Source organism: Phascolarctos cinereus, unplaced genomic scaffold (genome assembly GCF_003287225.1).
Source record: "Phascolarctos cinereus isolate Bilbo 61053 unplaced genomic scaffold, phaCin_HiC Scaffold_4;HRSCAF=312, whole genome shotgun sequence".
Taxonomy (NCBI): domain Eukaryota; kingdom Metazoa; phylum Chordata; class Mammalia; order Diprotodontia; family Phascolarctidae; genus Phascolarctos; species Phascolarctos cinereus.
In genome coordinates this window covers 64,521,130-64,545,204 of record NW_027555847.1, presented here as the reverse complement: position 1 = coordinate 64,545,204, position 24,075 = coordinate 64,521,130, and the positions used below count along the sequence as shown (strand labels likewise).

Genomic DNA, 24,075 nt, shown 5'->3' with positions numbered 1-24,075 from the left:
TTGGAAGAGTTGCACATAATAGGTGTGAGTGATTATATTCAGGCAGTGAGTGAAGTCAAAATGAGACCACGTGAGGGAAAGAAATAGAGGAGAAATAAAAAGACTGAAAGAAACCTTTGGCATCAGCATCGGTTACCAGGGATGGAATGAATGAGCCTGAAGGACAGATCCATCAGCAATACTAGAGAAGAAGGTGGCTGAGTGATGCCCAGTGATGGTAGAGCTAGAGAGACCAGAGATAAGTCTTGAGATATGTAGGGGACCCAAGAAGGAGCCTGAATTTGTGAGGGACCAGATTGCCGTGAGCCAAAGTGATATTTCTCAAACAGGGAGAGCCATGTGTTTACAATCCAGCTACCTGTTGTCCCTCACACATGACACTCTGTCTCCTGTGTCCTTGCCAGGGGGAATGGGCTCTCCCACAGACCTCAATTGCACTCCTCCTCCTTACCTCCACCTCTTAGGTTCCCTGGCTTACTTTGAGATTCAGCTCAAATCCTACCTTCTGGAGGAGTCTTTGCCCACTTTCTCCAGATGTTAATGCCTTCTCTCTGAGATCACCTCCTATTAATACTGTGTGTATGTGTGTATGCATGTATTGTGTATGTGGCATGTATATGTATGGATACATACACACATACACATGTGTATCTGGTAAATATGTGTATGTATTTATATGTGTACACCTATACATGCACACACACATATACATAAATGTGTATATATCTATGCATGTCTTTGGATATCTATATTCATATCTATATCTATACATCTGTTATGTACCTAGTTATTTACATATTGTCTCTTCCACTAGAACAGATATTCTAAAGAATATGAACTCCTTAAGGATAGGGATTGTTTTTGCCTATCTTCGTATCTGAATGCTTAGCCTGGCACATGGTGAGCCCTTAATAAAGGCTTGTTGACAGTATTGGCTAGGAAGGAAAGGTAGGCTATGAGTGCTGCTGGAGGGTGGGACCTGGAGGGACTGGCGATTCCACTCTGAATAGATCAGAGTGGAAAGTGTTGGTCCAAAAGAGCGAACTAAAATCAGCAAGCTGGCAGGCACAATTCCTATAGAAAAAGGAGCATAGAAATTGGATTTCCAGGGCTGGTGAGGTCTCTGGGCAGAAATCCAGGCCTGCCTCTGGATTATCTGAGAGGCTGAGCTGTCTCTAGAGGGTTCCATGTTGGACATCGTGCTGAGCTCTCTCCAGGTTGTCTCCATGTGCTGCCATGGTGCAAATCTGTCCTGAGGGAGTAACTGAGGCATAACTCTGCAGCACGTTGGGACACGCAAATCCTGCCCTCCTGCCTTGGTTCTCAAATTAAATGTATTCTGGAGGGTTTGCGTGTGAGGTCATATTTGAAGAACGTGTTTCATATCTGTTCTGTTTACATTAAGAAATGGCATTTAAAGGGAAACAGGATCCTGGTGTTGATTTCTCTACATTTGTGTCTGCCCTGATATTGTTGCTTGAATCCAGCTGGGCTGCAGAGCTTCTTCCCAATCCAAATGGATTGGTCTGGGCAGTGTCACAAAGTAAAACCAGCCCCAGAGTTAGAGGCCAGGTTCATGAGGAGGGCAGAGATAAGGCAGCAAGGTGCCCATGGTCTTCCATAGCCTGGAAGGTGGGTGCCCATCAAGTGAGGAAAGGCAGTGCCGACTACAGCACACAAACATGAGGAAACATTATCATGTTATAAGAAACAATGAATACAACGAATTCAGACAAAAGTGGGATGTGTATGAGTGGATGTGGAGTGAAGGAAGAGGAGTCAAGAGCACAAGACACAAAACAATGTAAAAGGGAAGAGAATACGCTTGTATCAAGTAGCCCCTATGCGGCAGGTACTGTGCTAACCACTTTACAACTATTACCTCATTTGACATAGTTAAAAGGGAGCCAATTATATTCTAATATAGTTATATAGAGCGGCTGGGTGGTGCAGTGGATAGAGAGCCAGCCCTGGAGTCAGGAGGACCTGAGTTCAAATCAGACCCCAGACACGTAAATAGCTGTATGACTCTGGGCAAGTCACTGAACCCTGTTTGCCTCAGTTTCCTCATCTGTAAGATGAGCTGAAGAAGGAAATGGCAAACCACTCTATCTCTACCAAGAAAACCCCCAAAGGGTTCACAAAGAGTCAAACATGACTGAAAAAGACTAAACAAGTCGTATGTTAGCCAAAATTCACATCCTGATAATATGTGCTGAATCAAGGAAAATCATCTAGGCTTTGCTGTCTGGGACTTTTGGTCCCATGATATGTAAATTTCAGACAAGTTCCAGACCTCCATAGTAAAGACCAGCAGATCACCAAATGGTGCTGATAATTTTGAGATGATGTTTTACTGACAACTTTGAGATGATTTGGATATGTTAATTAGCTAATACCAAGGTCATCCAGATAGAGTTGGTCTGTTCCCTTCTCCCTCAAAAAACCCCCTATGAAAATGAGATCACAAACTCTTGTCCATCTCCCCTCCCCCCTCCCCCTCCCTCTTCCATCTCTATCAGGTCCATGCTGTTTGGTGCTTCCAACTTTAATTCGTAGTTATGTGAGCGATCATTTGTGTCACTCCCCCTCCTTCTCTTCCCTATCATTCCGCGCCTTCCTTCACCCTCCCATCCCCTGTTCCCATGCCATCTGCCCCTGTATCCCTTCCTACCACTTGTCTCTGCATTCTGGACTCTTTGCCCCCACCTCTGTGCCTTATTAAAATGTGATTGAAGCCTCATTTTCTACTGCCATCATGGTCTTTCCTGGAGAGAACCCAAAGAACTGGGAGTTCCTGCCCCATTTCATAAATTTCATAAATTAATAATCATTTCAAAATTTCATAAATTAATAATCAATTCAAAAGGGCAGATCAAGGACTCAAACCCAGGTCTCTTTTCTCCCCAGTTCAGTTCTCTTTTTCCATAGCACACTGCCTCACTACAATAATAAATGTTCATATCATAATATATTATAATATATAATATCACAATATAAAAGTTACTATCTTTGATTTATCTGTGATTTGTTGCTATAAGGAGCTCCCAGTGAGGTAATTCATCTTATGATACAAAGCTGGCACCTTCTCTGCGACTCATGGCTTTATAGAGCTGCCTGGGATGCTAAGAGGTTGGGGCTTCCCCAGGGTCCCAACTCGTCAGAGGTGAGTCTCGAACCTAGGTCTTCCTGCAAAGACCATTTTGTTTTTCACCTTTGCATCACCAGCACTTAGTATAGTGCCTAGAACATGGTAGGTCTTTAATAAATGCTTGCTCATTGTTGGTTTCCTGATGCCAGGTTGGTTTTCCACTCACTGCACCATGCTGGTTCTCATACTGTTATGATGTTACATTTATTAATGCCACTTCAAAGCTTACAAAATGTTTTCATCGTAAGGACCCCATGACATAAATGGCAGATAGGGGGGCCCATCACTGGACAATGAGCCTAGAGGGTAAGTCGGGCTGGGAATGACAACAGGCAGTGAACTGTGCATTGAATCAACACAGAAACATGAGGTTGTATGTTATAATGCAAACAGCACTGAACTTCTTGGACTCAAGAAGACCTGGGTTCGGATCCTGCCCAAAACGCTTAATAGCTGTGTGACTCTTTGCAAGTCACAACCTCTCTGAACCTGTTTCTTCATCAATGAAATGAGGGGTTGGGCTCAATGACCACTAAGTTCCCTTCCATCTCTAAATCTCCTTCCTTCTGCCCTTGCAGGCAAAGGGCTAACATTTCAGTGTGCACTCAGGCAGCCTAGCTGGGCAATTTCCAAGCCATACACCATGGGTATCATAGAGAGGACTCCAACCATATCTAGGTTCCCCTTCTGTCTCACATTCCGACACCCTCATCAGTCACACTCAGACTGTGCCCAGTGGAAAGCAGCACTAATCGTCTGAAAAGTGCAAGGCCCCAGAAGCAGGTGTCAACCTGCCAAGGAAGCTGAGACTGGGATTTTGCAGCTGGAATCCATGAGGAACAGCTTTTGTGTATAACACATGGAGGGATAATGAGGGAGAAGAGCCAAGGAATGCAGGAGACCCCTCGCGCAAGGGGCTGCGCTTTGAAGACCTATAGGATGCATTCCAAGTCTGATTTATTGGGCATGAAGGAGCATGACTTCCCTTGCTCAGCTCTGGCTCACATTTCCACTCCAGAACTCCATGAGGAGAGTAATCTCTGATTACAGAGAGGCCTGATCCAGCACGATTAGTGTGACTGAAATGACTCTCAGCTGGGGTCCTGGCCCAGGATAAAGCCCTGTGACAAAGCCCAGGATGCCTTTAGGATGCTGTCTCTGCTTAGGTCTAAGGAGGACTTTATCAAGCTCTCTGGGCCTGGGGTCTTTCTCTAAGAGAGAATGCAATGAATCCTCAGAAGTGATCACTAAGGTCTTGGAATATCTCGTCCTGGGCAAAACAAGAAGTCATGACTGCCCAGACCCAGTATTTTAGGATTCTAGATCCAAAATCAGCCAGGTAGGATAACAGATAACACTGACCTTAGAGTCAGAAAGACCTGAGTTTGAATCACTGAATCACTCAGACACTTACTAGCTATGTGACCCTGGGCAAGTCATTTAGCTTTTCTCAGCCTCAGTTTCCTCATCTGTAAAATGGGGATAATAAGAACACCTCCCTCCAAAGGCTGTTGTGAGGATCAGATGAAATAACACATGTAAAGTGCTTTGCAAACCTTAAATCACATTTTAAATCAATATCAATTATTATTATCATTACTATGTATGATATATACTATTAATTATTATTATTATTATTATTATTATTATTACTATAGCTAGATGAGACAGAAAATCTAGTCCAACACTTCCATATTACAAATGAAGAAATGTAGGCATAGGGAGGTTAAGCAACATACCCAGAGTCATATAGTCACTAATGGTGAGAGCTGATTTGAGCGTCCATGCCCCCTTTCATTGTCCCTCTCAGCTCCCTCCTGAAAGAATGGGTTACTTAACTAGCTGTGTACCCATGAGCAGGTAACCTCACTGTGCCCCAGAATCTTCATCTGTGAAATGACAATACCTTGAAGGTTCCTCCCAGCTTTAAATCCTATCTACGGCCTTATCAAGTGGGAGGTAGCCAAAGGGCCTTATATTTGGCATCAGAAGACTCTCAACTCTACTTGGGAAACAACATGGTGTTGTAGAATGACTTGGAGACAGAGGACCCAAGATCAAACCCTCCTTGTGCCATTTACTACCTATTGGATATTGATAAGTCACTGAAACTTCACTAAACCTCAGTTTCCTCAGCTGAATGGATTGGATGAGGTGACCTTGAGATCCTTTTCAAGCAAGTCGCTTTGGCCCTCATCTTCAAAACAAGAGGGCCAGATTCAGTGGTGTTTGAGGTCCTTTCTGGCACCCAATCCTATGGTTTTACAAAGTTTTAACATAAATAGCTCATTATTGATCATGCCAGAGAAGCTGGCCGAGCCAGGACATGGAGGACCGTAAACCACAGGTTATCTAAATTGGTAGAAATCCTGGAACATAAAATGTCAGAGCTTGGAGGGATATTAGAGCAAAGAATGCTGAATCTGGGAAGGAACTTAGTAGAATATTGGAACTGAAAGGGATCCTAGAACAGAGAATGTTAGAGCAGGAAACAATGTAAGAACTTAGAATGTTAGGATCAAAAGGGACCCTAGAACACAGAATGTTAAAACAGGAAAGAATCTTATAGGACGCCATTACTTGAAAGGATTCCAGAACATAGAATATTGGAGCTGAAAGGGACCCTTCAATATAATGTTTCAGAGCCCTAGAAGGGGCCTAGAACATAGACTATTCAATACAGAAGGGATCTGAAAGATTATTCTAGCCCAACTCCCTCATTTTCCAGTGGCGAAGCCCAAGGCCCATAGATCTGAAATAATTGGCTCAAGGTCAACCAGCTAGTTAGTGACTAAGCCAGGCCTCAGCTCCCCTGGTTTGCTGTCCAGGACTTTTCCCCATATAACATACTGCCTCCTAAATTCCCAGCTACTCATCCCCAAAGGGATTTCATGAGGTCTGAATCATCTGGTTTGCGATCCTTTCTTCCAAGTGGAATGCCTTCATCCCATCTAAGCACCCACAGGGCAGGGAAAGTGTTTCTAGTTCTCCGAAATAGCACCAGCCCAGAGCCTCACGCATAGTAGCAGCTCAGTGAGCAGTTGGGATTGAATGATTGCTGACTGTGCAGCCACTTTGCCTCTGCCCTGGTCCTCATCTCCAATGTCCCTCCCTATAAGTGGGACCCCAAGCTCTTATCTGTGCAAGCAAGGGAATGACCTGGCGATGCGTTATCATCTTCTTGGCTATGGAAAATTCCTGTGTCATTCTTTAGACTTTTGTTCTGGCCATCCCAGCTCTGTGAACATTTCTTCCCTTATTAAACACCACCATTCGGAAAAGGGAAATCTTGAAGTAATGAAGGAACACCCCCACCCCAAGGGAAGGGAGAATTATACAAATCTGGATATTTTTCCATTGCAAAACATCCCATTGAGTAGGCTTCCTTTGAGCCAGATGTTCGGCTTGGCTGGAGGAAGGTAGTGTTAATGTTTCATGCCTTCTCCCAGCATAGCGACAAGGAGCACAAGGCAGTAGGAAGAATCCTGGATTTGGAGGCAGGAGATTTGCTTGGATCCTATCTCTATTTATTAGCTATGTGACCACGGGCAAGTCATTTAACATCTCTGCCCTTCAGATTCTTCATCTGTGAAATGGAAATAATATTTCCACTCCCTGTTGCTGTAACAAAAGGTCTTTTCAAATGTTAAAGTGCTATATAAATATGAATTATAATAATGTAGCACATTATCCTGGAATCTCATATAATTTGTCTGGTGTCTGCCAAGGCACAATTTTACCTAAGGCCATCCTTGGCATCTACCATTAGAATTAAAGATCAAAGTGTAAGAGTGTAGTCAGCTTCCTCAGGGAAGGGGATCTCCCCCTGTACTTTTTTTTTAAATTGTGCCTGTGGATTGGGTTACAGTCCACTGACCCAAAGTTCTGTTCTGGATGAAGACTGTGAATCAGGGTGTGTGAGATCTACTGAGTCACTAAGCAACTGTGTAACCTTGGAGAAGTCACTTGGCTCTTTGAGACATCAACATTCACATCTGTCAAATGAGGGAGTTGAGGTCAATGGTCTCTAAGGCCCCTTCTGGCTCTCACATGATATGACTCTGATTCAGCTAAGGGTGAAGACGGTAAGCTCAGGGTGGTGATCATTTTGTAACTTTTAGTGACCTTGGGCCTGGGTAAAGGAAGATGTAGCCTCCTGAGCTATAGGAAAGAGAGGTCGGCCAGGTTGACCAGAAGAGCCCAGGTTTTGATCTCTGGTCTCAGCATATAAGATTCTTCATGCCAAGATTCTGTTTCTCTCAGTAGGGAAGAGATTATTCTCATACAGGCCACTGGCTCTCTATATACTCTGAATAACTCTCACAGACATTTTGTGCCTCAGTCTTCCCATACCTATGACACTGGACAAATCACTTGGCCTTTTTGCATCTCAGTGTCCTCCTCTGCAAAAGGAGGGAATTGGCTTTGTTGAACTTCATGGCGTCTCCTGACTCTAACATGTTATGAGCCAATGATCTGTGAAAGAAGGGTGACCTGGAGGGTCTATGGGTAGTTCTTACAGTTCATGGGAGTCAGTTGTTTCACGCGGGTGATCTCTAATTGGTCCTATAGATGTTGGGGAAATGTTCCCAAAATGGGAACCAAAACTGAAGTCCAGATAGGGCATTTGTCACTGAATCTGGGTCAGTTTCTCCCCAAACATAGGCTTCTAAAGTGCCCAGACCCCAGACAATAAACAGAGCCTCACTTGGGGCACTCAAAATTCATGTTCAGAAAGAGCTGGGAGAACAGTCACAAACCCACAGGTGTGTGTGGGTGTCACAGCTGTTCCACCCCAAGCTGCGTAGAGGAGGTGCTCAGGTATGATTAATGGAGTTGTGCCTTCCCATGCACCAGAAGGGTCTCCTCTCATCTGGGAGAGATGACTCAGGTTGCTTTCATTGCCAAGAAACTAGAGGAGGAGAGAAACAAGTTCCATTAGGGGAAATGCCCCTTTGAGGGCAGTTGGACACAGATTTAACTTCTATAGCCAAATATGAACAGAATATTCCTTCGCGTGTGTTCAAGGTGGCCGAGGCTTCACCCTCATTATGCTATCTGGACAACACACACACACACACACACACACACACTGAAAGTTCTAGCAAATTTCCTGAGCTATAGGGTTCCTTCTTCTGAGATTAGAGCTTTGCCCTTGGGAAAAGACAATCTCTTTCTTTGGTCAACCATCTAGTAGCCACTTGCTTTAGTGAGTCTAGCCAAGCTTTGCATCCACTTTTCTGTCAGAGGTTTGGGTGTCTATGGTGGGTTGGTGGGTGAAAGAATAGGGTTCCTTTCTCTGTTCTGACCACTCTTGAGGGGCTCTCCCTGTTCTGTACAGTCCTAGGCAAAAGTCTGTTTCATAGAGCCAGTGTGGTCAGGAATTCTGCACCATGGCGTTTCCAAATATTATTCACGTGCTTTTAGGAGGTAGCTAACCGCTGGGGAAAATGAGGCCCCAAGAGAATAGACCATGGTGCACCAGTACAGCTGATAAAGCAGTCTTATAGCAAGGTTGAATATTCATGATCCATAATCCTAGGCAATTAAGCCAGGAAAGCTGATTAAATTTTAAATTCAATTCAAAGGGTGAATTGAGAGGAAGGGTGCTGTAGTGGACTGAGGTCTGGACTTGTATCAGGAAGACATGGGTACAGATTCTGTTCGGAGACACACTAGCCATATGACCCTGGGGAAGCCACTTCACCTCTTCGGACCTTAGCTTCCTCTTCTGTAAAATGAAGGGATTGGACTCAATGATCTCAGAGGTCTCGTCTAGCTCTCAACCTAGGATCCTATGGTCTCATACACATTGATTGAGAATCTATTAGGCTGTAAAATGGAGGGGTCAACAAAGAATAAGACACAGCCACTGCCTTCAGTGAGCTTATAGTCTAATAGAAGAGATAAAACATGGACACAAAGCATAATGTGATCAAGCCCATTGGAAATTACTAGCACAGAGGAGAGGGAGCACTTTGAACTGAGGGGATGGAGAAAGCTTCATGGAGAAACTAGTGATTGAGATGGGCTTTGAAAGACAAATAGGGTTTCAAAAACTGGATTGAAGAAGAGGCCATCCAAGCATGAGGAAAGAATGGGATACGGAAAACCTGGGAATGATTAGGATGAAGGAGTCATCATGATCTATGGGAAAGAGCACTCATTGGTTTTGAGGACAGGTTCAAAATCTACCTCTGATGGCATGACCTTGAGAAAATCTTTTACCTTCCCTGGCCTCAGTTTCCTCATCTGTAAAATGAGGGAGTTTGACTTGATGGGCTTGGGATTGTAGTTATAGAGGCAGCTAGATAGCACAATGGATAGAGCATTGGGTCCAGAGTCTGGAAGACCTGAGTTGAAATCCCACCTCAGATATTTGCTAGCTGTGTGACTGTTTGCCTCAGGTTCTTCATCTGTTAAACGGGTTTAACAATAGCACCTACCTCACAAGGTTGTTGTAAGGTTCAAATGAGATATAGTGTAGAATGCTTAATGCAGTACCTGGCATGTGACAAGTGTCATATAAATGCTAATTGTTATTACTATTATAATTATCTTTCAGATACCTTTCCACTCTAGATATATGATCCTGTGAGTCTATAAAGGGGAGTCGTATGAGATAAGGCAGGACAGAGACAGGCCAAGGAAGACATTCAATGTCAGGCTGAAGAGTTAGGACTTGCTTTAGCAGGTGATGGGGAAAAGCCTCCCCTGCACATGGCAGGTGATTAACACACTTTCATATAATTGAAACCATGGAAAATTTCTGAGCTAGGAAGCAACATGGTCTGAAGGGTGGATGATAATTATTCAGCATTTCTAAAGTGCTTTCAAGTTTTCAAAGAGCTCTACACGTGCTACTTCATTTGATCAGGAGGACTGTTCTAGAAGTGTGTGTGTGTGTGTGTGCATAAATGGATTAGAGGGGCTAGATGTGGAAGTGAAGAAAGTGAGAAGAGGCCCAGGAGGCGTCTGGGCTGGAAGGAACCAGATCCTGAGCTGTGACATTGGAAATGGGAGTGGAAGGAGGAGATAGGGCAATGATATTTAACTTCTCTGTCTGTATTTGCATTTAATACTAAATAACTCAGCATCTACAGAGAGCTTCAAGGTTTGCAAAGTGCTTTATGAATATCTATCCTCACAACCCTGGAAAGAAGCTGCTATTATTTTACAGATGAGGAAACTGAGGCTGAGAGAGGTTAAATGATTTGCCCAGGGTCACGAAGATAATAAGTAGCTGGGGTGGGATTTGAATTAAGGTCTTTTTGATTCCAAGTCCGATGCTCTATCTATTACACTACTTAGCATATTTTTGCTGAATACACGTGTGTGTGTATTTGTGTGTGTGGCAATTGGGGTTAAGTGACTTGCTCAGAGTCACACAGCTGGTAAGTGTTATGTGTCTGTGGCCACATTTGAATCCAGATCCTCCTGACTCCAGGGCCGTTGGTCTATCCACTGCACCACTTAGCTGCCCCCTGGATATATTTTTATATGTACTTATCATCCCCCCATTAGAATGTAAGATCCTTGTAAGGATTGTTTCATGCTTTACACTTGTTTCCCCAGTACCTACAATGGTGCCTGCCACACAGAAGGTGCTTAATCAATACTTGTTGATTGATTGACAAAATGAGATAATATCTATAAGTCACTTGACAAACTAAGTACCATGTAAACGTAAGCTATGATGGTGATGATGATGATGGAGCTGGACTAACTGGAACCTATGGTCTCTACTAACTCTAGCATCTTATGATCTTACAGGAGTGGGGAATCCATGGCCTTAAGGCCACATGTGGCCCTGTACGTCCTCAAGTGTGGCCCTTTGACTGAATCCAAATTTTGGTCAAAGGGCTGAACTTCAGGACCTAGACGGCCTCAAGACCACAAGTTCCCCATCCCTGTAAGAGATGCTGCCAATGTAGAATTGACCAACCATAGCGGCTAATTAGATGGGGTGGGGTGTGGCAAAGGAGGGAAAAGTCAACAACTTCTCCAGGTTTATAAGCTTGGATGTAAAGAGGGTGATATCCTTCAGCCAGGAGAGGGAGATGGTTTTCAGAGGAAAGTAATGGGCTTTATCATAGATAGGTTGAATTTGAGGTACCAACAAGACATGCAGATGGAAATACCCATCAGATAATTAGAAGGGACTAGAGTTCTGGGAAAGAGGTCAGGGTTGGAAATGTACATTTGGTCCTCATAGGCACAGAGAAGACAGCTAAACCTAGGAGGGTAGGTGAGTTCACCAAAAAAGAGGAGAGGAAGTAGAAAGACAGCAGTCAGATTGAAATCTCTCAATAAGATTTTTAAAAGTGCCTACTTTCTTGGTCTTGGAAATCCTCAACTTCCCATACCAGTATTGCTTGCAAGAGACGAAACGTATTTGTCCAAGGGTATTAGGCAGAAGACAACACCTACCTTTCTGTGGTGTCACTGTGGGTAAAGGCTCAGGGGGCTTCCGGACCTCAGGCATGATGAGATGGTCCTCCCCCTCACAGCAAGACAGCATCACATGGTTGCAGGGATATCCCAGATTTGGGTTGGACTCACACATCTGCCCCTCATTCTTGACTCTCAGGCCCAGGTTACAGCAGTCACAGCATTGCTGCAAAAGGAGAAGCCCACAGAGCATCAGGGCCTTGGTACCATCCCCTCCTGCTGGTGTCCACCATGAGGACATTGGAAGCAATGAAAATATGGCACATGGAGAATTATGGAGTTAAAAAAATTGAGGAGGCACAGAAAAAAAGGAAACGGGGAAGGACTGGCAGATAGGGAAGGCATAAAAACAAGTTTTTCTTTGCTAATAGTGCCCAATAAAATTACAGTACACTGTATTTGGCATCTAAAGTGCTCAAACATAAGAACAGATGAAAGCAGAAATAAGATGGCCAAAGAGTTCCATGAGATGTGAGGTCCAAGAAAGCTTGGGTAAGTCAATCTCTTTGTCTGAGCCTTGGTTCCTCTGGGGCTGAACCAGATGAGGACTAAGGGTCCTTCCAGTTCTTCTATTCTACAGTTCTAAATCCCATTCCCACTCTAGGCTCTACTATCTTTGCCTGTAAAGTGAGAGGTCTGGACTAGATCCCTACAGCCTCTACTCACCCCAACATTCTGCGATCATCTCTGACCTTCAGAGATACTATATCCTGGGTCAGCCCCAGAATCCCCGTGGCCCTCTGTTCTGGCTCTGACCGGGCATATTTTGTATCCTGCATTGCAGACTGATGTAACCAACATCACTCTCTCAGGCTAGCAACATTCCCCAATATCCTGGTTTCCTTTTAGAGCCTCTTATGGGTCTGGCATCAGTGAGTTTATCTGAACCTTTCAGAAAACTGTTTCTATTTTTGACCCATCTCTCTCCTATAGGTTTCAAGCTCTATAAAATTTCTACTCACTAAACTTACCTTGTCTGACCTTCAAGGAATCCTCCCAGAGTTAGTCATAGGAGGATGTGTGAACAGTCATGGGCTTTCTCTCTCTGTCTCTGTCTCTCTCTCTGTCTCTGTCTCTGTCTCTCTCTCTGTCTCTGTCTCTCTCTCTCTCTCTCTCTCTCTCTCTCTCTCTCTCTCTCTCTCTCTCTCTTCCCTTCATGAGTTTGATCATTCCCCTCTCAGCCTGGGCCTTTACAGCCTGAAGAGGCCTAATCTTTTTTTCCTGATTACAGAGGAATCCCTCTAGTTTGTAGCATCAGGAAGGTGCATAAGGCCAACCTATACACATGGGAAACTCCTCCTGTAAGGAAGATATTCTAAAAGGACCAAGCCCTGGTCTGTTTGGGAAGAGGTTTACAGAGAGATGTAAGGATGCCTCCAAAGGGAGCGATTTTCTCTTAATTGTCTTAATGAATCAAACTTCCTTTGGGTCATTAGCCCTCACCATGTAAAGCAGTCAGAGGTCCTTTTTCCAGGTGTAATTCCATGGAACATGCTTTTTCTCCAGGCTTAAGATTCCCCACCCCATTCCCCCTATTGTTACTCCTCTCTCCTTAGTTGTGTTACGACTTTCTTATCACATAAATATGATATAACCACCTCCCTATTCAATTTCGATATACTCTCTCCACATTTCGCTGTGATTTAAAGACCACTCTTCACCCCCTCTCCCCAGCCAGGTGTGATATTCCAGTGGATCCACGATCTTAGTGGGCACTACTACCACCAGTAGCTGTTTTAACTGCACTTTCTCGTGTTGTGTTATTCATACATATCCTTCCAGAAAGAACCCACTAAAAAGGCCTGAAGTCTTCCTCTCCTGTTTCATTTCCCATCTCTACCTTTGCATAAGTGGCAGTCCCTTTTGTCTGGAATGCACTCACTCCTCACCTCTGCCTTGTAGAATCTCTACCTTCCTTCAAAGCACAGCTCAGACACTATCTTCTACACAAGAGCTTCCCCTCACTCACTCTGATTGCTAAAGATTTTTTTCTTCTTCTTTAAATTACTTTGTATTCCTATGTATATATTTGTATTTATTTATAATGCACATATGGCATTCCCTTTCCCCCTATAGAATGTAAGATACTTGAAGGCAGATTGCTTCATTTTTGTCTTTCACTAGCCCCTAGCACAGTGCCAGGTACATAGTTTAACAAATGTCAAATTAAATTGAGTTGAACTTGATGGGCCAAAAACCAACTGCATTCAATCAGCAATGCGATTTTTTTTTATCCACTTAGTTTTCCTGTGTGGCTGAACATTTTTGAGTAGTTGTAGATTCAAGGCTTAATACAATCCATACAATGTCATCTGTAAGTAGGGGAGAAGAGGAGAAAGGAATAAGTATTTATTAAACACCTACTATGTGTCAGGCACTGGGCTAAGCACGTTACAAATATTATTTTATTTGATTCTCACAATGACCATTAGAAGTAGGCCCTAGAAGCATCTGGAAAACCGATAGGAAATCCCTCTTTGGACACTGAGCTAGACACCCTTATCAAGAGCAACAAAGGTCTTTGGCAAGTATATATCTCCCTGTTTTATGCTCCAACCAGTAATGACAAAAGCAGAAGATCTTGAACAAATTCAAATTTCTCTTGTGGTTGTATCTCTCAAGAATTCTTGAATGATCTCAGCATGCATGGGGCACACCTTGTCAGAAGACTGCCTTTAAGGCCACATTTTCCTCTCTTGAGTCAAATGTTTTATTTTGGTTTGGTTTTGGAAATCAACAAACAAGTAAAAATACAGTAATTTAAAAACAAACAAATATATAACATAGCAGGATCCTATATACTGTTTCAGTCAGTTCTCTGATAGGATAAAAAATTGAGAAAGCCTTCCCATTCTCTTCTCATCTTTTCATCAAAGACATCTTTGACACACATGCAAATCATTCTTGCAAAGAGTTTATAAAACAAGACCTTAGCTGTAGGGATTGGTAGTTATGAATGTCTTCTCTGCCACCCCTTTTAGTCGTAATTACCATCTGTGGGTTTTTCAAGTCTTTTGTTATCATCTTCTCTTTCAGACACCTTGAAATTCAACCCCTCAGGTCATTTCAGAATTGTCTCCTCCAGCACAGGTTTCTTCTCTGTGTATTTACTTGGTCTTGTCCAACTGTTCTTCTATTTTCTTCTTCTTAGTGCCATTTATCCCCCAACAACAACAACCAAGTTGCCCTCTGCCTCAGTATGATAATATGCCCCAAATTCAGCACAGTTCCTCATTTCCTTTCTGTTTAGGGGTGAGAGTCCTCTTCTTACTCCCTTATATCCAATCAAAAAGGTCTGATGTCCTGCCATGAAAAGAAAACCTTACCTTCTTGTCTGTGAACTTGTCCAGGTTTTGAATCTTTGTCCTTGTCTCTCCCCAAATCACTAGGAATCATTACTCTTCTAATTTCTATACCCATCATCCATGTTGAACTTGACACTCAGCTTTAACTTCTGATCTAGGATTGTGCTTCTTTACCCTGGCCATTTTTTACCCTTCTGTTGCCCACTCACCATGCTTGTGACTTTCCAGACCAAAACACCCTTCTCTGGACACCATTTTCTTACATGTATTGTCTCCCTCTATTAGAAGGTTGGCCATTTGAGAGCAGGGACCAACTCACTTTTGCATACTAGCTCTTATGACAGTGCTTGGTACACAGCAAGTGTATAATGGATGCTTATCCATCCATCCATCCATCAATCCATCCGTCCATCCATTCATCCATTCATCCATCTATGCATCCATCCATGCATCCATGCATCCATCCATCCATTCATCCATTCATCCATCTATGCATCCATCCGTGCATCCATCCATCCATCCAACCATCCACCTTTTCCATCAGAAGTACACAGTTAAAGGAAGGAAGCTAGAAAGCTAGAAAGCTAGAAAACCAAAATTGAATTGAGAATAATTCATAAGGGAAGAACCAAAGAGAGGCTGGGTCTTGCCTTGTACAGGGAGACTCCACAGGTGTCATTCTCCTCAGGCCCGCAGACTTCACCTTCCTTGGCACCAACCATCCCAGCAACACAGCTGTTTTCTTTCAAGTAGGAGATGCAGCACTGCTTCTGGGCAATCCTGAAACACAGACAGGTTGGGGGCAAGGGAGGGGAGGGGAGGAGCAGGGATGGCTGCATTAACTAGAAACTAATAACTGATGATGAAAATGGACATAAATGGACATAAATAGCCCCTAGGTCAGTCTTCTCACCCTCTCCTTCTCCTCTCCCCTGTTTTCAAAGGGAGACTCTCTGGAAGTTGAGGTGCATGCAAACTTGCCCCAGGCGTTGTGCATGGAGGATGCCTCCATCCACTCCACCCTACCTTTGAGGGGATTAAACAACTAGAAGATTTCTCTTTCCAGGGCAAGCAGCTAGTCCTTTGGCAGTACAGGGGCCATAACCTAGTCGATTGCCTTGTGTTCTGTTACAAGGAACACTCAACTTGAAGGCAAGAGGCATGGGTTCTAGTCTCAGCTCTGCCCAAAGACTTATGTGTCCCTGGGCAGAGTAATTATCATGCAAACTTCAGTTTCCTTTCCTATAAAATGCAGTTAGACTAGTCATGAGAATTGTCCTCTTTCATATGCTACTATACTTTGTATCACACATTTGTGTGCTTCCAAATTCTTCTCTAAGTCCTATTCATGTAGGGAACTCCTGGTGACGAAGCTCCCTCTACCAATGCAGATCAGCATCTGCTCTGCTACTACACAGCAGATAGAGGCTACTGCAGTTCTAGACAACGGGTCATATGGCTACAATGTACTGGAGGTAGCACTTAAACCCAGGTCCTCCTCACCTGAAGGTTCTCTTGTTAATGCTACAATAGGCACTTAGTAAATTTTTGTTTAATGGAATGAGATAGGAGATATAAAGTGCTTTAAAAATATGCTATACCAGTACTTACTTAAGGGAAATCTTAAATCTCTAAATGCTTACATTGATGAAATAGGGAAAGAGCAGATCAATGAATCAGGCATGCAACTAAAAAAGCTAGAAAGAGAACAAATTAAAAATCCCCAATTAAGCCCAAACTGGAAATCCTGAAAATCAAAGGAGAGATTAAGAAAATTAAAAGTCAGACAACCATTGAACTAATAAACAAAACTAAGAGCTGGTTTTATTGAAATAAAAAAACAAATAAAATAGAAAACCATTAGTTAATTTGATTTAAAAAAAGAAAGAAAACCAAATTACTAGTAAAAAAAATGAAAAGGATGAATTCACCACCAATAAAGAGAAAATTAAAGAAATAATTAGAAACCATTTTGCCCAATTGTATGCCAATAAATCTGACAATCTAAGTGAAACTGATGAATATTTGCAAAAATATAAATTGCCCAGATTAACAGAAGAGGAAATAGCATACTTGAACAACCCCATTTTAGTAAATATACTATACAAATATTTGTATTTCTTGAAAACAACTTAGTCCTTTGTGATCCTTTCCAACAAATATACCAAGGCATCTCCCATGAATCTAGCTCCCTCTTCTTTTTGAGAAAGAGAAGTAAATTTCTAAGCTTTTCTTGGGACTGAAAAAAAACAGGTGGTATGCTTCATTGAAAGACAGTTTCTTGGCTCAAGGCCATGAGCTTATAAGGAATAGAGACACCCCACCCCTAGGCAAGCTATTATTAAGACAGGACTGGTTGATGTTAGGGCCAAGGAGGGAGGGAGGTGCTGATCCATCATGATCAAGGCCCAGGAATGTTCCTTTCCCTCAGAGAGAAAAAATGGAGAGGAAAACAAGTCATTGGTCAGGGATGAAGGGTCAGGTGACAGGCTCTAGTCTGATGACATCTCCAGACACAATCTCTTGAAAAAGATCAAGGGGACCCAAAGTAAGTTATCCTTAGTACTGAAAGCTTTCCTTAAAAGTCATACTCTAGTGATTCACTATGTCCAGAAGCTCTAGAAGTCTGTCAATGGACTGGTAGGTCCTACTACTCTGCAAAAACTATAGGAATAGCCCTGGTGTTATGCTAAATGTTTGCCACCCAAAGATCAACTTAGCTAGTTACAACAAGGCTGAAAACCAAAAAGGTAGTTACCAAGTAATTTGAACACAGCAACTCAGGAGACCTGGTAGGATGTGTGTGGGGACGGGGGGTGAAATGAGCTGATATGCTGAGTACTACAACAATAACAACAAAGTATTGAAACCCCTATGGGAAGAACTGATCAGTCATTCAACATCAGACCAACTTGGGATTTTTAGGCTCACAGAATTGGCCATCTAGTTTAACCCATAGTCAACCTACACTTCATCACATGATGATCTTGTTACAAGGGGATGGGACCTTGCTGAGAAGTGGAAGGGATCTTAGAAGCGAAAGAGAGTTTATTGAGTAGTGAGGAACATGGTTAGATTTTTTTTTTAATTTAAGAAAATTAGTCTAACAGCTGAGTGGAGGATGGACTGGGAAAGACTTGAGGTGAAGGTAACAACCAGCACCCTAATGCAATAGTCCAGGTATGAGGTGATGAGGGCCTGTACCAGGGTGATGGCAGTATCAGAAGAGAGACAGGGGCATATATGAGAGATGTTACAAAAGAAGAATTGACAAGACTAGACAATAAATAGAAAATAGGAAGAGTTCAGGATGATAGGTTGAGAGCATTGGTACCTGGAATGATAGTGGTATCTTTCACAGTACTTGGAAAATTGGGAAGAAGGGAGGGTTGGGCGAGGGGAGAGAAAGATAATGAGTTCAGTTTTAGACATGTTGAGTTTAAGGACATCCAGTTCAAGATCTCCAAAAGGCAATTAGAGATATGAAGCTGGAAGTCAGGAGACAAGTTAGAGCTGGCAAGTAGATATGGGAGTCATTAGCATAGAGATGATAATTGAATCCATGGGAGCTGATGAGATATCCAAGCAAAATAATATGTAAGGAGAAGAGAAAAGGGCCCAGGACAGAATCTTGGTAGACACCCATGGTGAGTGGGCATGACCTTGATCAAGATCCAGCAGAGGAGAATGAAAAGGAGTTGTCCAACAGGTAGGAAAAGAATGAGGAGAGAGTAACATCACAAAAAACCCAGAAAGAAGAGAGTATCAAGGAGAAGAGGGTGATCAATAGCGTCAAAGGATTCAGAGAGGTCAAGAAGAATGGGGATTGGGACAACTAGGTGGTGCAATGGATGGAGCACCAACCCTGGAGTCAGGAGCACCTTAGTTCAAATCCAGCCTCAGATACGTTCTAGCTATGTGACCCTGGGCAAGTCACTTAACCTCTATTGCCTCAAAGGAAGGGGAAAAAAGGATGGGGATTGAGTAAAGGCCATTAGATTTGGCAATTAAGAGATCATTGGTAACTTCAGAGGGAGTAGTTTCAGCTTAATGATGAAGTCAGGAGATAGACTAAAGACAATTTAAGAAGAGAGTGAGAGCAAAAGAAATAAAGTCATGAATTGTGGACAGCTTTTTCAAGACATTTAGCCACAAAAAGGGGAGAGGCACAGAATGATAGCTAGCAGGGATGGATGGATCAAGGAAGGCTTTTTTGAGGATAAGGGAGATGTGGGAGTGTTTGTAGGTAGTAGGGAAGTAGACAGTAGACAATGAGAAATTGAAGATTAGTGAGAGAGTAGAAATGATCATGTGGGCAATCTGCTGAAAAAGATGAGTTGGAATGGGAGCACTTGCCTATTTTGAAGATTGGCCTTGGCAAGGAGTAGGGCCACCTACTCATGTGAGATGGGGTGAAGGAGGAGAGAGTGGCAGAAGGCATCTGAGTGATTCAAGAGAAGAGGAAGAGGGAATTCCCAAAGAATAGCTTCAATTTTGTCAGTGAAATCTGAGGCTAGTTACTCATTTGGCCCATGTTGGGAGGGGCAGCCGTGGGAAGTTTGATAAGGGATCAAAAAGTTTGGAAAAAATGTTGTGGTGAGTGAGACAGTAAATCAGTTAGGTATATGTAGAAGGCTTGCCTTGCCACAGTAAAAGCCCACTTAAGACTACGGAACCTAAATTTGTAGTGGACTCAGAACCATTTCGTGATTTTCTCCAGCTTCATTCAGCAGCAGATTAGTAACTTGAAGACAGCAGATGATAGGAGTGATTCAAGGCTGAAGCTTGGCAGCTTATGGGGGCAAAGCATAAAGGGGCAAAGGTCTTGAGGAAAGAAGACAGTGTAGACTTGAGCTGATTTACCAAATGGTCAAGACAGGGATGGGAGGAAAGTGTCATCGGGGGAGAGGGAGTAGCCTGGGAAAGAATTGAGGTGTCAAGGGGTTGAAGGTCACAGGGAGGACAGAGAACAGGGTTTGGAGTGGCAGGTGCCGCTTCCTTTTTCTCTTCATTTCCCCAGCTCCCAGTATAGCACCTTGCTTAGTACACGTTTGCTAAAGTACATTGCTGAAATGTCCAAGAAACAAGTCCACACCCATGTTAAGACTAAATAAATCACATACATGGCCATCAGGGAGACAGGGAGCAAAGGTGGAAATGGAAGGAGAAGGAGTCAATCAGAAAAGACTTCACGGAGGTAGAAATTTGAAGGAAGGGACAGAAACTGATGAAAAATAGCCCCTGAGCAAAGACAGAGGGGAGTATGAGCTAGTTACAGATGCTGGGCTTGCCTGGAGAGGAGTCTGGGATGAGGTTTAAAAAAAGACAATGATAAGATGAAGGTTTCAGGGAGCCCAAACGTAGAAGTCCCTGAGGTTAGGGTAGGGCAATTTCCCCCAGAAAACGAACAAACAAAAAAAAAACTTCCTAGTACAGTAGGTCACAATTTTCTTATTTCTTCTCTCAGTAAAGTACAGAGACAACAGGATACCAAACAGAACACCCAGCAAATGCATCCTCACCCACTAGGCTGGTCCTACCCTTTCTCTTTAAACTCAAACCAAAGACTGAGAATTTAATTCAAAAGGCAATAGAGACTCTCTAAGTGCCCCCCCCCCCCAAACAACTCTCTAAGACCATAGGGTGCAGAGAAGTTATCAGTATGGCTGGGTTTTTGTCTTGTTTTTTTTTTAAATAGGGCAATAGGGAACCAGAGGGGGTGTGTTTATGAGCCAGTGGATGACACAATAAGAACGATACTTGAGGAAAGAGATTAAAACTGGGAACAGGAGAGAGAGCTGGGCTCATGAGTCTATGCAGGAGAGCATGGATGCAGTCTGAACACAAAATGTTAAGAGTCTGGACAACCACAGACACAGAGAAGGGAGAGCCATAGCTAAAAGGCACAGAGAAGGAACGTGGGATTCCTCAGGATGGAAAGGGACAGACCCATCGGTGAGATGTGAAGAAAGGGCAAGTGTCAGGACCTGGTAAAGGATCAGACGTGGAAGCCTCAGAGCTGAAGCAATGGATTCCCACACCCAGCTCCCCTTGACCACCCCTCTCCACCCCTCTCTGCATTCCATTCTCCAGAGTGATGGATCACTCTGATTTCCTGGTTGCCAAGGAGACCAGAATAACACATCCATAGCAGCAGCAGCATGGGTCACCACCACTCTGCTCTTGAAAAGGGCAATTTTATCCCACTGCGGGAGAAAGGGACGGTATTGAGGACAGTGCTTGGAGGCATCCTCTAGCGTGACTGGTGTGAAAGGACATGTTACCACTCAAGCTTTGTGACCATGAAGCTCAGAAACAAGCTTCTTGTGGGTGACCATGATCCTGGGTGAATGTTTCATTCTATTTCCTTATCTCATTCTATTCATTCCATTCTGCTCTGATATCAAACATTACTCTGTAGACAGCATGTATTCACTTACTTACTTATGTGTTATATTCTTCTCTCCCCACCCCCACTCCCAGTACAACCCACTGACCAATTAATAAGCATTTATTAAGCACCAAGAGATGGTATAATTCCAATTTAAGTGCTGGGCATACAATAACAAAAGTGAAAGCCCCCACCCCCAAGAATCTTATCCTCTAATAAATTTTCAAGTGAATACAGAATACACACAAAATGAATGCTGGGTAGTTTTGGGAGGGAAGGTACTAGCGGGTGGAAGGATGCTAAGGGCACGGTCAGATTCCTTCTTTGTATTCCCAGTTCCCAGGATAATGCATGCATGAGGCATTTAAAGTCGGTGGAAATGAATTAAACTGAACAAGGATGCCTCAATGCCTGGGCCTTGGAGTCACTGAAAATTACAATGGCTACAACCTGTCCATCGCCAGTCAACTTTTCCCTTCCCACTCCCTCCTGTAGAATGGACACTACAGGATCCAGAAGACAGTGCCTGTATAAATAATGTTTATTGACCATGGTGTGGAACGGGATAAGGGGGATTGTGCAATGATCTTTGAAGCTTGGGACGGGGGAACAGCTAGGAGCTAGAGTGGATAGAGTACTGGGCCTGGAGTCAGGAAGACCTGAATTCAAATTCTACCTCAGACACTTACTAGCTGAGTGACCCTGGGTAGGTCACTTAAATTTATTTTGGTTTTCTCAACTATAAAATGAGAATAACAGTAGCACTTATGTTTTAGAGTTGTTGCAAGAATCAAATGAGATAATATTTGGAAGGTACTCAGCACAGTGCCTGGCAAATAGGTATTTACTAAGTCCTTCCTTCCTTCTTTCCTTCCTTCCTTCCTTCCTTCCTTCCTTCCTTCCTTCCTTCCTTCCTTCCTTCCTTCCTTCCTTCCTTCCTTCCTTCCTTCCTTCCTTCTCTTTACTAGTTACATGCACTTTTTGTTTTTGCAGTTGAGGAAACTGAGTCAAACAGGTTAAGTAATTTTTACAGAGTCCCACTGGCTGGATCCGAAATCAGGTTTTCCTGACTTTATGCTCAGTGCTTCACTGTTATATTCCCAGGATCCTCAGAACCCACTGAAATCTAACCAAAAAGCTCTGGCTAAAGGTGAAGGGTCCCAATGGGAAAAAGGTCTCTGCCTTACCTGCAAACATCACCATCAGCCCCACTCACAGGTATCTCTGTGCATTCAGCATTGTCGATGGCCCACTGTTGTCCAGCGGCACAACACGTCTCTATCAGGTCTTTGGTAGAACCTGAAGAAAAGAGAAGGAAGGTTAGGTTAGGAACTTCTCTTCATGTTCTTCAGTCACAGTCACTGAGATGGAACCCAGAAAAACAGCAAATAAGGATGTTTCAAAAACTGGAAGACTAATTCCCTTCTGTGGGATGCCCTCCTTATGATGTCTGGAAAGACCTTTTGCAAACCAAGGAATCTTTAGTACTCAAGTAACTTTGCAGGATGAGAAAGCTACAAAGAACATAGGGATTCTGGCTCTTGGAATTCCTTCCTGGAAACTGTCCATTTCCAGGCCAGTAATGAGATACCAACATGTGTCACAATCTTTGGATGCAACTCCAATGCCACTTCCTCCATGAAGCCAATGTTGCTAACATTGCCCTCACAGCACCTTACACTCGTCTCATGAATTCATCTTATTCTACTTAATTATTATAATTCTATTTGTAGTGGGGCCATCTCCACCCACTGCACCATACCAACTCAGGGAATTGTCTATGCTTTTAGCTACTCATGAGGACATGATAGACACAGGAAGAAATTGTGAATGCTTTGTTAAACTTCTGAAGCTGGACATGGGGAGTGCACATTAGGGCAGCAGATATACCAGCTACGTGTGTGGGTTCAGTCATTTTTCAGTTGTGTCTGCCTCTTTATGTCCCCATTTCTTGGCAAAGGTACTGGAATGGTTTGCTATTTCCTTCTCCAGCTCATTTTATAGATGAGGAAACTGAGGAAAACAGTTTTAAGTGACTTGCTGAGGATCACTGAGGCTGGATTGGAACTCAGGTTTTACTGACTCCAGGCCTAGGGCTCTGTCCACTAAGCCACTTAGCTACGTGCCTGGACTTAAAAAAGGAACAAAGTTTGGAGTCACCATATCTGAACCTGGTATTGGTGATGGAGACATGACCAGGGTTGAGAAGGGCTGTTTGCTGTTGATCTTTGGGCAAATTTCTATGAGGCCAGAGGTCAACACAAACCATTGCATTAGCAAGATACACCAGAACAAACACAAATTGGTCCAGCCCCATACCACTATCACTGGCAGCTGGGACGGGCAGAACATTGTCTTCTGCCATGATAGGGATGCTCTGGGGGATTGACTCTCTGTGGTAGTATCACAGGGCCCCTGGCAGAAATATTTTTCCCCAGCCCTTCCACAAATGGTTATCAAGTCTGGGGAACCATGTTGTTGAGTTGGGAGAGTGATATTTATGCCACCTGTTGGCAATTGTGTGGAATTTCAGGCAGAGATGCAAGAGGTGACTACTTCTAGAAATCCTATACATTGCAGGACTGCAAATGGCTCGAGGTTCTGCAGATCTACACAGGAAGGACTGCCCATTGAAGGAATCTTTCATTTTCCATGAGCTCTGTTTTTGAATTCTGTTTTATTTTCCATCACTAAAATTTTTCTTCTTTGAGTCTGTGTGTTGTGTGCATATAAAGAAGATTTATGGCAGCCTTCTACAAATTATAGTCATATGCTAA

At 43.3% G+C, this 24,075-nt stretch overlaps 1 protein-coding gene across 4 annotated transcripts in view; it reads right to left on the bottom strand.

Annotated features, from left to right (window-relative positions):
* FBLN2 (fibulin 2) overlaps positions 1-24,075 on the bottom strand; it is a 215,087-nt gene that overhangs the window by 42,889 nt on the left and 148,123 nt on the right. For all 4 annotated transcript variants that reach the window (XM_020981251.2, XM_020981255.2, XM_020981253.2 and 1 more), the window contains 3 exons: positions 22,486-22,597; positions 15,558-15,687; positions 11,582-11,768 (listed from right to left, as the gene is read on the bottom strand). In XM_020981251.2, coding sequence (XP_020836910.1) covers positions 11,582-11,768; positions 15,558-15,687; positions 22,486-22,597 — 429 coding nt within the window. The remainder of the gene's footprint in view (positions 1-11,581; positions 11,769-15,557; positions 15,688-22,485; positions 22,598-24,075) is intronic.